Source organism: Chiloscyllium plagiosum, chromosome 34, assembly GCF_004010195.1.
Source record: "Chiloscyllium plagiosum isolate BGI_BamShark_2017 chromosome 34, ASM401019v2, whole genome shotgun sequence".
NCBI classification, from domain to species: Eukaryota; Metazoa; Chordata; class Chondrichthyes; order Orectolobiformes; family Hemiscylliidae; genus Chiloscyllium; species Chiloscyllium plagiosum.
In genome coordinates this window covers 23,434,069-23,447,598 of record NC_057743.1, presented here as the reverse complement: position 1 = coordinate 23,447,598, position 13,530 = coordinate 23,434,069, and the positions used below count along the sequence as shown (strand labels likewise).

General features: G+C 44.0%; 2 protein-coding genes across 5 annotated transcripts in view; one reads left to right on the top strand and one right to left on the bottom strand.

The window, feature by feature from the left end:
* plod1a (procollagen-lysine, 2-oxoglutarate 5-dioxygenase 1a) overlaps nucleotides 1-795 on the bottom strand; it is a 30,310-nt gene extending 29,515 nt beyond the window's left edge. Inside the window, exon 1 of one of the 4 annotated variants that reach the window (XM_043675897.1) lies at nucleotides 702-795. Coding sequence is in view for 3 of the 4 variants with exons in the window: in XM_043675894.1 (XP_043531829.1) it covers nucleotides 247-370 (124 nt within the window). In the remaining variant the exon portion in view is untranslated. Of the gene's footprint in view, nucleotides 1-246; nucleotides 542-701 lie in introns of those variants that run through there. The other 3 variants (XM_043675894.1, XM_043675896.1, XM_043675895.1) reach the window with 3 other exon arrangements.
* Nucleotides 796-1,831: 1,036 nt separating this feature from the next.
* kiaa2013 (KIAA2013 ortholog) lies at nucleotides 1,832-12,791 on the top strand. The gene is made up of 3 exons (XM_043675893.1): nucleotides 1,832-3,612; nucleotides 8,527-9,380; nucleotides 12,229-12,791. The coding sequence occupies exons 1-3, from the start codon at nucleotides 2,643-2,645 to the stop codon at nucleotides 12,247-12,249; spliced, it is 1,845 nt and encodes a 614-aa protein (XP_043531828.1). The 5' UTR covers nucleotides 1,832-2,642; the 3' UTR covers nucleotides 12,250-12,791.
* The last annotated feature ends 739 nt before the right edge of the window (nucleotides 12,792-13,530 follow it).

Below are 13,530 nucleotides of genomic sequence, written 5' to 3'. Positions count from 1 at the left end.
CTCCACCTCTCACGCCATCCCCACCACACCTCCCTCCCCCCCACCTCACCCTCCCCAACCCCAACCCCCCACCTCTCTCTATTCCCACCCCTCCCACTCATCTTTGTCTCCGTCATCTGCTCTTTCTTACATCCGACCTCTCTCTTCTCTCCATTCTACTCTGTCGCTGTACCTCAATCTCCAGAACCTCTCTTATTTCTCCTCAAAGAATACCCTCTCCCACTCTTCCCGCAGTCTTGGAGATACCTTTCGGAACCGGACTTTCCTGAGTTTCGCTTTTACAAACGAGAAATTGGGAGATTAAAATCAGGACCGGAAGGATCAGAAACACTAAGCAAACTCTTCGAACGCGATTCATAGCAGCCTCCATGCTTGTTTTTGTATTCTGTCCTTCAATCCTTTCCTCTCGACTTTCCTTCTCAGAGCTTAAACGGGGCCCAGGGCTACAACATCGCCTTCTATAGGGCAGCGCGTCACTTTAAACAGGCCAGCCCCTCTTCCTATGCTGCCAGCCCCCCTTCCCAGGCTGTTTCACTACTGCCCCTGACTCACGTACACACAGACTGTGCACAGGCTTAACATACACGAAACGCACACAATAAATGAAGCCACTTAATTAGGTCGAATTTTCTGCTCAATCACTGTTGCTGTTCTCCATCACTATCCAAAAATCCTTAAATCAACTTTTCCCGATCACTGACCAGTGATTCCTGGTGTAGAGAGAGAGGATGTCAGCTAGCTTCTCATTGCTCTGCAGTGATACATAGGTTAGAGAGGGGAAATCATTCCTGCTTCTGACCATCCAATGATGCCTGGCTTCCCGACCCTCAACACTTGCCAGTAATTCCACAGCCACCTGATGAGGAAGCAGCGCTCCGAAAGCTAGTACTTCCAAATAAACCTGTTGGACTATAACCTGGCGATTTTTAACTTTGTCCACCCCAGTCCAACACCGGCACCTCCACATCACAGTAATTCTTGGGTTAGGGGAACGGTACATAACCTGAGGGCTACTGCACCAGACACGTGGGTTTGAGAACGAAAGAATACCAACCGAGGTACCTGGTCGAGATCACTACCTTTGATCACTTTGATCAGAGGGAGGGAAAATTAAACGAGGTTCCTTCCCCTTATCACTGCGTCCCCTCATTCGCAAAATACGGCCCTCTTTAACCAAAGTGAGACTCTAGCTAAAAGTCATCAACGAATTCTGCCCCGAGCATTGACTCTCTTGGACCAAGACATTGTTGTGGGGAATCAGCCTAGGTTCGTGTTCCTGATCATGGCCAGTGAGTAGGTAGAAGAAATGTATAGAAATTTACACAAGAGTCAGCAAACTTCAGGGAGAACACTGGCGAAAGTACCAGTGTCAATGTGGTTTTTGTGATTTTCAGCTGTGTCCAACATCATCCACGCCTTTCAGACCTGAGCCGTCCTTGTTCCGGATTACTAAGGTGCGCGGCCAAATCCGCACGGCTCAAAGAAGGTGGATTCGCTTGGACCTGAGTCCTGAGAGAGGGCGTGGTCTGAAATGTGGGCGGGATCAGAGCGCGGAGTCGTGAGGGACGTGATCTGCATTGAGGGCGAGGTCGCGAGGGGGGCGGGGCCTGGGCGTCAAAGGGCGTGGTCAGCATTGGTGGAGGGCGGAGCACCGAAGGGGCGCGGCCAGTCCTGGAGAGTCGAGTTGCGAAGGGGTGGAGCCAGGCTTCGGCAGTGTTTGTTTGGGGGCGGGGTCAGCACGTTGCAGCGTCATGAGGAGGCGTGGCCGGGATGGGCGGGGCCTGTGCGAGGATGAGGCGCGGCCTCTGCGCTCGGCCGTTCCCGATTTCCTTTTTGCGGCTGCAGGTCCCCCAAGCTGTCGCAAAATAAACTGGAAATATAACGATGGTTCCTGGTAAATCTCACTGATGGCAGAAAATCCGACAGACGGCAATGTCCTGTGAGGGTGACAGGAGCGTCGAGAATCAGAGTAGGATTAGACGTTGGCTGAAAGACGACTGGATTTCTGACTCAAGCCGTAGCAAGCACCGGGAACCAGAGCCGAGGAAGAAAATTCGGACATTAGAGTAGTGAGAGATGAGAACGATCGAGAATAGATCAAGGGAGAAATGCTGGAAAAACAGATAAAAAGTGAAACATTGATGCTAATGGAGATGGAAATGAACTGAGTTGGAGATAGAGGAGGGAGTAAGGGAAGGAAGGAAGGACACAGAGAGAAAAAAACGGAGAAGGGGGATGAGAGGGAGACTGCAATGAATTGGGAAAAGAGCGATAGACCAGGACTCAAAATTACTTGGTGTGCCTGTCAGAGAGCTTGTTTTCTCGTACCAGTCCAGAGAAGAGTTAGGTTGATGTAACTGGATTAAAAGAGGATAATAATAAGAAAATCGTACTGAAGCTAAAATTGTAGGGTTGACCTTCTTAGTAGTACAATCAGCATATTGTGGAGAGATTTTACAATTGAAATTTAAGATAGCAAGACAAAGATTTTTGTGATATGTTTTTCTCCTGTGCTCTTGTCCTCTCCTGAGACCTGATAGAAAGAGGAATTATTAGAAACAGAGAGACTCTGCAGGACAAATCAACACTTCAATTAGAAGCTGGAAGACAAAGGACGAAGGGAAGGTGCTAGTGGCCAAAGGATGTGGTTGCAGCAGCGTTTGAAAGGGTTACCAATGCTGCTTTCAAGCAGCTGGGCCAGAAGAATGCTGGGAGGCCTAGGTATCCTGTTGATCTTTTACTGGTACCTGGCATCAGAAGGTGGGTTCAGGTTGTTCTCTGGCTCTGAGGACCCTAGGACAGTGACAGACAATTGTCTTCAGGTAGAGACCCAACAATGGAAGGCAGTTGTAGAGAACAGCAATGGCCTGATGAGTGTTATTGGTGCAGACAATAGAGGACAATTATCTGGCCCAGCTGTGGTTGGCAATGGTCATCTAGTTGTGGATGCTCTTTCCAATCAGCTTTGGGTAGCATCAGCTCCTGCCTCAGGTCTTGCTGCCATTCACCTGACAGATTATGTGCCATTGGTAGTTTTGAAATCACTCAGTGTTCGTTCAGTATCCAGAGCTGCACTCATCCACTTTCAGGAGGGACTGGTTCGATTGTTCCAGTGTATACAGATCGGACTGTCCCACAAATATAGGGAGTGTATCACCCTTCGTGAGGATGTGATTGTGCATCGGAGCAGGCCCCATCTTATACTGCAGAAGATTCACATTTCCAACCCCAGTGATAGGGCTACAGTCTTTGAAGTCAATAACAAGCCATCCATCATTGGAAACAAATTTTCCTCTAGTGTGGAGAAGCACAATGACCAGGAGTTTCTACTATTATCGGGAAGAGTTCTGACAGAGGAAAGGGAGACCATTCTAGTGGTGGTGGCCACAGAGAAAATGGCCAACAGGCTGCAGTTAGCAGCAAAGTCTGAATTCACTGAACATGTGGTGTCAGTGGTTTATACGCTTCAGTTAGTTGACTTAACAAAATTGGAAGAATCATTCAGTAAACTGAGAGATGCAGCAAAAGTGGAAATGTCTGAGCTGCTGAGAATGGGAGCAGAAGAATTGTATCGTGAACATCAAAAGATGTGGGGTGATTTAATAATCTCAGGTAAGCTACTGTGTGTAGTCTCGATTGATCTTCACTGTGACCACTGTAATAGTTCAATAATATATTGATATGTACTGTCTAGACTCTCTCAGAGCAGCTGTTGTGTTCCAGGAAAAGAGGGATAATGCTCATGAGAAAAAAGCCATGAGCCCATAAACTGACCTGAATGGAAATACCAGTGTCTCACTTCAGCTTCCCCCTCCTGGAATCTTATTGATTTATGTTTATTTTCTGCAGAAACATATTTTATTTAGGTATCCAACAGCAGATAGATGATCTGAAGCATTAACACTTTTTTTTGTTTCTACAGATGCTGACTTGCTGAGCATTTTCAGCATTTGTTTTATTAAAATTTTGCATCTTTAATTTCTGCAATATTTTGCTTTTGTTTCATTTGGCAATTAATCAGTCTCACTGTCAGTTTTTTAAATTGTTTTATTCTTGCAAGGGATGTGGGTTTTGTTGCCAAAGCTGGTGATTGTTGCCCATCACTGGTTCCATTGAAGTAATTAGCTCTGCACGGCATTTCAGAGAGCAATTAAAAGTCAGCGATATTACTGAGAGCCTGGAACCTCACGTAGACTAGACCAGGTAAGAAAGGAGATTTTCTTCCTTAAAGGATATCAGTGAACCTGATGAGTTTTTGTAAAGTTTGACAATGGTCCATTAAACTAGCTTTTAAAGCCAAATTGCATTCAATTCAAATATTACTGTGTATCATAGTGAGAATTTAACCCATCTCCCTAGAACATTAACTTGGGTCTTTGGATTTCTGGTCCAGTGATCATGTAGTTCTGATTAAGACAAGTTGGAGTTGGGTTTTACCCCCTTTTAAGTCTATTTAAGGCTAATGTACATAAATTAGTGATTGACAAGTGAATTGAGGCTTATGGGGTTCAGATGCAAATGTGGAACTGAGACTACTACCAGACTGGCTAGAATCAATAGACAATAGGTGCAGGAGTAGGCCATTCTGCCCTTCGAGTCTGCACCACCATTCAATATGATCATGGCTGATCATCCTTAATCAGTATCCTGTTCCTGCCTTATCTCCATAACCCTTGATTCCACAATCCTCGAGAGCTCTATCCAACTCTTTCTTAAATGAATCCAGAGACTGGGCCTCCACTGCCCTCTGGGGCAGAGCATCCCACACAGCCACCACTCTCTGGGTGAAGAAGTTTCTCCCCATCTCTGTCCTAAATGGTCTACCCCGTATTTTTAAGCTGTGTCCTCTGGAGGTCTACAGCACAGAAAAAGGTCCTTTGGTCCATCGAATCTGCACTGGTCAGAAACAACTCCCTAATTATTCCAATCCTGTTTCTCAGCTGTTAGCCCATTACATTGCTTGCCTTGGTATCGCGAGTGCATATCTAAATACTTCTTCAATGTTATGACTGTTTCTGCCTCCACCACCGTTACTGGCAGTGAGTTCCAGATTCCCAGCACCTTCTGAGTGATAAAGATTTTCCTCGCATCCCCTCTAAACATTCAGTCCCTTGCCTTACGTCCAAGCCCCTGCTCAATGATCCCTTCACCAAAAGGGAAAATTGCTTCCTATCTATGCCCCTCATGATCTTATACATCTCATTCATGCTCCCCCCAGTCTCCTCCATTCTAAGGAAAACATCCCCAGTCTGTGCTGCTGGTTGTGGCTCAGTGGGGTACACTCTTGCCTTTGACTTTGAAGATTTGAATCATATTCCAGAGATTTGACCCCAAAGTCTAGGCTGACACTTTTAGCAGGGGACTGGGAAATCTTGGAGGACATTTGGATGAGACCTTATATTGATGCCCTTTCAGGTAGGCATCAAGGATCCTGCAGCCATTATTTCAAAGAGGAGTTCTCCCTGGCAAATGTTAATCCTTCAACCAATCCCTAGGAGCAGATCACATGATGTAAGACAGCAGGAATAGGAGCAGGAGAGGCCAGTTGGTCATTCCTAGCCCTGATTCCTCATGCTAGTTCATTTTGAATTCTGGACAGGGTCAACAGCACGTTTGAGGCTGTTCAGCCCTTCAAGTTTGCTCTACTATTCCACAGAATCGTGCTTGATTGTCTACACCCAAACTACGTTCTTACACCACCCCATACACTTTACAATCTGGTTTGTGGGCACTTATCTGGACCTTGACAGAGCTCTCATCTCCATAGATATGCCATGGGGCTCAACCTCAGTGAATCTACCTTTCCAGCTTTGGCTTCCAGCCCAAGATCCTTATTACACCTGACTTGCTGTAGACAGTTTTGCTCTCGCTTAGTCAGAATCACTCATGTTAACTCATATTTGCATCATTTTTAGGAGTGGCAGGGCTGTTGACATTGCCATCACCATCCATTAAAACGCGTCATTCTGCATTAATCATTACATATTTGTTTTTAAAACCCACATGCAATCTTATGCAAGCTAAACCAGGTAATAAAGTCAGTGCTGAAAATATCGCCTGCACTGGATTTCATTATGCTGTGCGTCTCATTATGCACTGCCACACATCAAGATAATGGAACTTAACCCCAGGGGCTCTTAATATCAAACCAATAAATTATTAACCCTTCAGTGTTTGCAGCATCGTGTTCCCCACTCTCATATAGCATTGTGCCCCATAAACATTCTCAGACAAACAACAAGTTAAGTTAAGAGCTCGTCAGCCACGGCCACCCATGCCTCCTCTTAGGATCTTTCTTCCTTTTTGGAATGAACTGATCCTGCAACTTCTGCATTATACACAGAAATATCTGCCATTGTTCCTCCACTGTCATCCCTGCTAAGGTATTGCATCATTGAACTTTCGCCAGCTCCTCCCTCATAGCTCCATAGTTCCCTTTATTCAACAGAAATATTGTCACTTCCGATTGTACCCTCTCCCTCTCACATTGCAGATTGAAGCTTATTATATTATGGTCACTACTTCCCAATGGCTCCTTCACTTCGAGGTCCCTGACCAATTCTGGTTTGTTGCACAATACCAGATCCAGAATTGCCTTCTCCCTGGTCGGCTCCAGCACCAGCTGTTTTAAGAATTCATCTCTGAGGCATTCCAGAAAGTGTCTTTCTTGAGGTCCAATACCATCCTGATTCTCCCAGTCTACCTGCATGTTGAAATCCCCCATAACAAATGTAGTAACATCTTTGCGACAAGCCAATTTCAGCTCCTGATTCAACTTACATCCAACATCCAGACTGCTGTTTGGGGGCCTGTAGATGACTCCCAAGAAGGTCTTTTTACCCTTAGTATTTCTCAGCTCTATCCACACTGACTCTACATCCCCTGATTCTAGGTCCCCCCGCGCAAGGGACTGAATATCATCCCTTACCAACAAGTCCACCCCATCCCCTCTGCCCGTCAGTCTGTCCTTACGATAGCATGTGTAGCCTTGAATATTCATTTCCCAGGCCCTGTCCACTTGAAGCCATGTCTCACTTATCCCCACAATATCATATCTGCCAATTTCCAAAAGAGGCTCAAGCTCATCCATCTTATTTCTAATGCTTTGTGCATTCATGTATAGTATTTTTAATTTGTTACTGCCCTCACCCTTCCCATCAACTCCTATTTCACTCAACCTTACAGCATGATCCCTTTCTGAGTTTTCTGCCTCATTGATACAGTTGTCTTTCTTGACTTCCCTTGTTCTAACTTTCCCTTCAATTTCCTTCTTAAACATCCAGTTTGTCCCCTCCCCCCTGCTACTTAGTTTAAACGTAGCTGAGTTGCAGTAGCAAACCTGCCTGCCAGAATGCTGGTCCCTAACCTATTAAGGTACAAATTGTCTCTCTTGTAGAATTTATGCTTACCATAAAACATACCCCAGTGATCCAAGAATTTAAATCCTTGCTTCCTGCACCAGTTCCCCAGCCACACGTTCAAGTCCATTCACTCCCTGTTTCTGGCCTCACTAGCCCGAGGAACTGGAAGCAATTTGATTTGATTTGAATGTTGAAGCAAATTGAAATAGCCTACTCCTGCCCACAAGTTCACTGTTTCTGCGTTCGAGACAGCGTTGTATACATCCTTCAGAAACAAATTGGAATGAACTATTGACACCGATCCAAACAGCCAAGCTCCTAATGGTGTGATCAGCTTTTTACCAAAGCAGGGAGAAACAGTGACATTTAATAGTGAGTCAACACATGAAGCTTGGGCTGAAAACAATCAAGTCAGCCTTTGGCATGGTTGGTGCAGAGCCTTGGTGCTGGTCAGTGAGTTTGCTTCTGATACTCCGGAAATATGAGTTACTCTCTTTCCCCCAGAACCAGTAAGACCAGTTCTACATCACCTACAGCCTGCGGCTCTCTGAGGTGCTTTTGTTGGTTTCAAGTTATTTGACCTCTTTGACCCATTGTCATTTGTTGGGAAAATTAGTCTTTCCTAAGTGAGTTAGTACCACTTTAGTGCATTCATATTCCAAGAGGTCTTGGAGATTCACTTCTTAGTCTGCATTGATGCAAGTTCTCAGCTATTATTCAGAGTGTATGATAATCCCACTGTCTGTGCATTTCAGTGTCATTGTGACATCTTTGCATAGATTTAACACCTTGTGGGTGGCAGGGAGGGGTGGTGGGACAGGAACTGATGTAAAAGCTGCCTGATGCCATGTAGTGGTTGAAACCATGATTGTGGCTATATCTGCACTGTTACATTCCTCTCACCATGCCTCCCTCTCATCCTGCTCATCTCTCACTCTTAATTCCCTCATCCATCCATCCATCCATCCACTCCTACTGTATTCGTTGCAATCACCTTAGTCTTACCTTCCTCACCTTTTCTCACTAAACCCCCTTCACACCTTGGTCTGGGCCATGCTGACTAGAGGAACTAGATTCTTCTGTGGATATCGGTGTGCCCTGAGGCTGAGGGGATGAGAGTGAATCTTGCTAAGTGTTCACAATGATCTGCCTTTTTCTGTTCCAGGTGTGGAAATGAAGAAGATCACTGATTTGCACACCCCTTCCAGTGTGACTGTGAACAGAACCCTCTTCTATGTTCTTTCCATGTCAGCAGCTCCTCTCCTGGATCTGCGGAGTGGGGCTGAAGAACGGGAGAAACTAGAGGCCAACCTGAATTATGCAGATCATTGTTTCAGTGGCCATGCCACAATGCATGCAGAGAACCTGTGGCCCGAGGAGATTTCTAATGTAGTTCGCTTGCTGCAGCTCACTAACCTGTGGAGACTCACACTGCAGAAACGAGGCTGCAGAAGCTTATTGGCAGCTGGCTCACATGGCATGCTTCAAGGGATGGTCATGAGCTTTGGGGGCCTACAGTTTACAGAAAACCACCTGCAGTTCCAGGCTGATCCCTCTGTCCTGCACAACAGCTACCTGCTGCGAGGGATTCATTACAACAAGGACCTTATCAACCTAGCAGTGTTATTGGATGGGGAGAACAAACCTTTTCTTCATGTCTCTGTCAAACCTCAGGACAAACCAGTCAAACTGTACGGCTGTGAAGCAGGCTGCATGAATGATCCAGTGGAACTGACTTCGGAGAATAAAGATCATATATTTCCTGTCATGGTAACACGTCCCATCACTCCCTTGCTCTACATCTCGACTGACCTGACCCACCTGCAGGCACTGAGACACACACTCCACCTGAAGGCAATCCTTGCTCATGAGGATCACATGGCTGAACAGTACCCAGGTCTCCCCTTCCTCTTCTGGTTCAGTGTGGCATCACTCATCACCTTGTTCCACCTCTTCCTCTTCAAACTCATCTACAACGAATACTGCGGCCCAGGCGCCAAGCCCATATTCAGGAGTAAGGTATAAATCTTCAGTGGGACTCCCCATCTCTGCTTGCTAGTTGGGAGCCATGCTACATTCCGACTCTTACAATCTTTCTCTGAGATGGGAATGCCTGTGGGTCTGTGGTGCTAAAGGAGATTTGTTTTTCTTTCTGGTGAGACCTTTTAATCTTTGTTGCCAGCACAAGGACCCTGATTCAAACTTGGAACAATATGCTTCCTGACATAAATCAATTTTTTAGTTTGCACTACAAATTTTGGGTTGAGCAGAATCAAAGCTTGTATTTGTGTGTGTGCCCGCGTGCCTGGCTCAATTATACCCACTGAAAAATTATCAACGCAAAATACTTGATAAAGTAGCTTTATCAGAGCTTGTTGTTTTAAGTGTGGTATCCGCACAGAGTGCAGGTGAAGGGGATCCTTCCTGCTCTCTCAGCATTATGTTTTGGGAGATTTGATGTAAGGGCAGATCAAATGAGATAAATAATTTCGGACTGATTTGAAGCAATGTCCAAATTGAACAACTGTTTTGTGACACCGGTTACTTTTAGTGGCTCTGAAGGTGAACAGTGGGAGCATGAGTGGGTATTGACTGCAGAATGGAATCTGAGCATATGCAGCATGAATTGGTGCCTGACTGTCTTTTGCTTCAGTCCAATCTGACAGGGTCCTGCTTTACAGCTTAGTTAAGACTCAGTCAAATTTCACCAAGCCTCCTCTAAATTCAGAACAATTCCAGTCTCTGAAGTGATTTCCTGAACCAGTGTGAAATCTATACAGAACGCAGAGACGGCAAGTATAAATTTTAATATAAAATTGGAAAGTAAACCTGTGGTTAATCAGTGTCAACACAATCCCTGAGACATGTTCTGGTTCATTCTTTCTAATGTGAGTATGCAGAGTTTTGGAGTGGGTGGGAATGTGATGGACCCTGCCAGCAACCATGTTCAAACAGAGCTATTTGAGTCCACAAATTTTGGTTGTGACTGTTACAGAGAGAGTGAACCTTAATGAGTTTGTCTTTCGTACACCAGGAAACCCAAAACATTTCACTTTGACCTTTTACTGAAAAAGAAACTGTACTGTGAAATAGGACAATGATTGGACTGAGCAGAAAGGACTGGATGTCAGTGAGTTTATCAAGTGAACTTTCAAGACATCCAGCCCAGCAGGCACCAACATTCAGTTTCCAGCGCCTGGAATCACTATGCATGATTGTTAGTGCCTATAAACAACAGGATGAAACAGATTACGGGTCTTAATAGGGTGTCTCCACAGTTGAATAGCCAGCTTCCTCTACTATCTCTCTTGATTCATTAGTCTGGTGTTAATCAGCAAAAAAAATCAATGGGCACTTATTTGATACAGCAGATGTTCATGACATGGTATGAAACCACACTCCTCCAACAGCACCAAACCCTCCCCTCAACAACAGATTCACCCACATCACAGACTCACTGTTCCTTAGTATTCCCTTTGGTCAGAGTTTGCTGAGAACTCTTGGGTAGAGGTGAGTGATTTTACCTCCTGTCGGTTTATATGTGAGTTTTTATTGATTTATTTGTAAACTGTGCTTGTGTGTGAATGCTCTGAGGGTTGTATTCATTATTTCAGAGTTTATAAGTGACCTGACTTGGGGCATGAAGTTTGCAAAGGACCAGGCTGGTGACTATAATATTCCCAATCACTCTATTAATATACAATAAACCATGCTCTGAAGTTGCTATGTTCTCGGGTGTCACTGGAGCTATACTTTGCCTATGAGACTTTTATAATCTACTGCTGTTCTTTCGCCTCTCGGTGGATCATGGAATAAAAGGCAATGTTTTGGCTCAAGAGCAAACAAGTAGTTTCTGTACCGGCAAGTACATAGAAAGTATTATTGTGCTAGTGACTGTTATTTCAAGGAGATCCTGAGTTCTGTGACATAGACATACTTACTCTCACTTCAGACTAGTTTAAACAAAACCCTTTTATTTAGTAGCAGCTGGAGAACAGATAAAAACAAACAAACCATCAAACCAGCTTTGGGATTAATTTACATAAGGGCTGCTGTTTTCCACTTTTATTGTCTCCCACTGTAGTGTGTAAGGATTTTATTGAACTATCTGACATGATGCAGAATCTTCATTCTGCCCACATTATGTGCTGCTTAGTTTGAAATTGTCCAATCCCAGTGAGTGCCCTCAACCACCCTGCAGCACTTGGTCTGCTGTTCAGGTTACAGTCAAAAGCAAATGAAGCATGTCCCCATCTTGGGAAGAATCAGATGAATAGTTTCTCATTCACTTTGCCTGTGGTGCTCTCTTGGGCTGTTTACAAAGCAGCATGCATGGGCTTGAGATCAGTGTGGTTAAACAAACCCAGGTTATGGGATAGTCTGTGTCAAATAAATATCAAACTGGATTGGGAACTGTTAGTACCTTTTAATTTTCATTCCCTGTTTATTAATATCCATGTTACTCCTGATTATTAAGACCTAACATTTAGCCCCCAGGTTATTATCTCTTTGCATTAAAATGGCCCTGAATATTCTTGCTGTACTTCGCAACTGTCCTTAGTTCTGTTCGCTATTATTATCCCAATTATTCCATTGTCACTGTCCTATGGTTCATACCATTGAATGTTACTGCTCTGAGTACATCCATTATTGCTGCCTTTAATAATGCTATTCTTTGTTACTGTCCTGCTCTATTGCTACCTTGATCATGTTTACCGAGGGCCACAGTCAGTATTTTTGTGTTCACTTGGCTTTTTGATCTGTTTTCCTGTTGGATTCTAGCTTGGGTGAATTGCTTTTTGCAGTCTGAAAGTTTGACAAGTTTTCAAGTATGTTGGTTACAGTTTTCTCTTTGTCAATTAAACAGGATATCGAAATCATGCCATGAAATGGTTCTTATCCTGTGTCATCATGATCTTGTGTGGCTGTTGACACCTGTAGGCTTAAGGATTAGAAGGTGATGTGGCCATCGGCATCGGGTGAGACTGCAACTACAAACAGATCCCTTTTGTTCTTTTTTTAAAAAAAAATAAATGGCAGTGCATTAATTTATTTGCTAAAAGAATGTGAAATTGCATTAAACACTGGATATTAGACAACCTGCAACAAAGCTGTCATTTGTCATCTAACTGACATTAAACTGGAATACCAGACAGAAAACCATGAAACTTTGTTATCTAGTGAAATCACCTTGTGTTTTCTAGCAGTATATGGGCTAGGGAGTGAGGGAATACTTTTCTGAATCGGTTATGTGGCCTTTGTTTATCAGATTTAAATCTGTCATTTAGGGAGAGAACTGTGGGAAATTGTTTCTGATTGAAATGATGTTGTGGGGTGATATTGCTGTGGGAATTTGTAATGATGCTGTTCACGGTTTGAAGTAAATGCCATCATTGTGACACATGAATTAAATTTTGGATTGATTGAGAACTAGTTACATCCTTTTTCTGGCTATTGTTCATAAAATATTGCAAAAAATTGCCACCACTGGTAGATTTAAATATATTTTGTACTTTTCAGTGTAAATTTTGTATTTCAGTAAGTGATAGTGATGAAGTATCTAGGTGTCATTTGCTGTTGTTGCATCCTGCCTGAGGCTGTAACTCTGTTAAGTCTGTAACAGAACTTCTCGTGCACAATGGCCAAAACTACCTGCATTGTTTCTATAGCATCAAATGTTGGTTTAACTCACCATCACATTAACAGCAGCAATTAAAGTGGAATCAGTCGTACAATTGCTACCATTTATGAACAGTGAAGGATAGTTTCCACTTGCTCAATAATTGAGGCTGTTAATCAGAGACACTGGTTTCAATCCTCATTCCTTGGTCAAGGCACTTACTCAGAGGTAACTATATGTGGGTACTGTATCCTTGATTAGGGAACGGGGAATGAGCCAAGGTTTAGAATCCAGATCTACACTGAGTACCACATGTCAAACAGGTTCGGCGTATGAATGTTGGGTAAAGTCAGGATCAGATGTGATGCATCCTACAGTTGTAAACAGCAACTCTCAACCTAGTCTCACCATGAACAATGACAGTTGGGTTAGTATATTCATACCCCAATGATAGTCTGGAATAATGAGGCAGTGTCGTAGAAGCTTTCTGCTTCAAAAGAGTAGAAGAAGCTTTATGCTGTATCTAACACTGTGCTGACCTTATCTTAG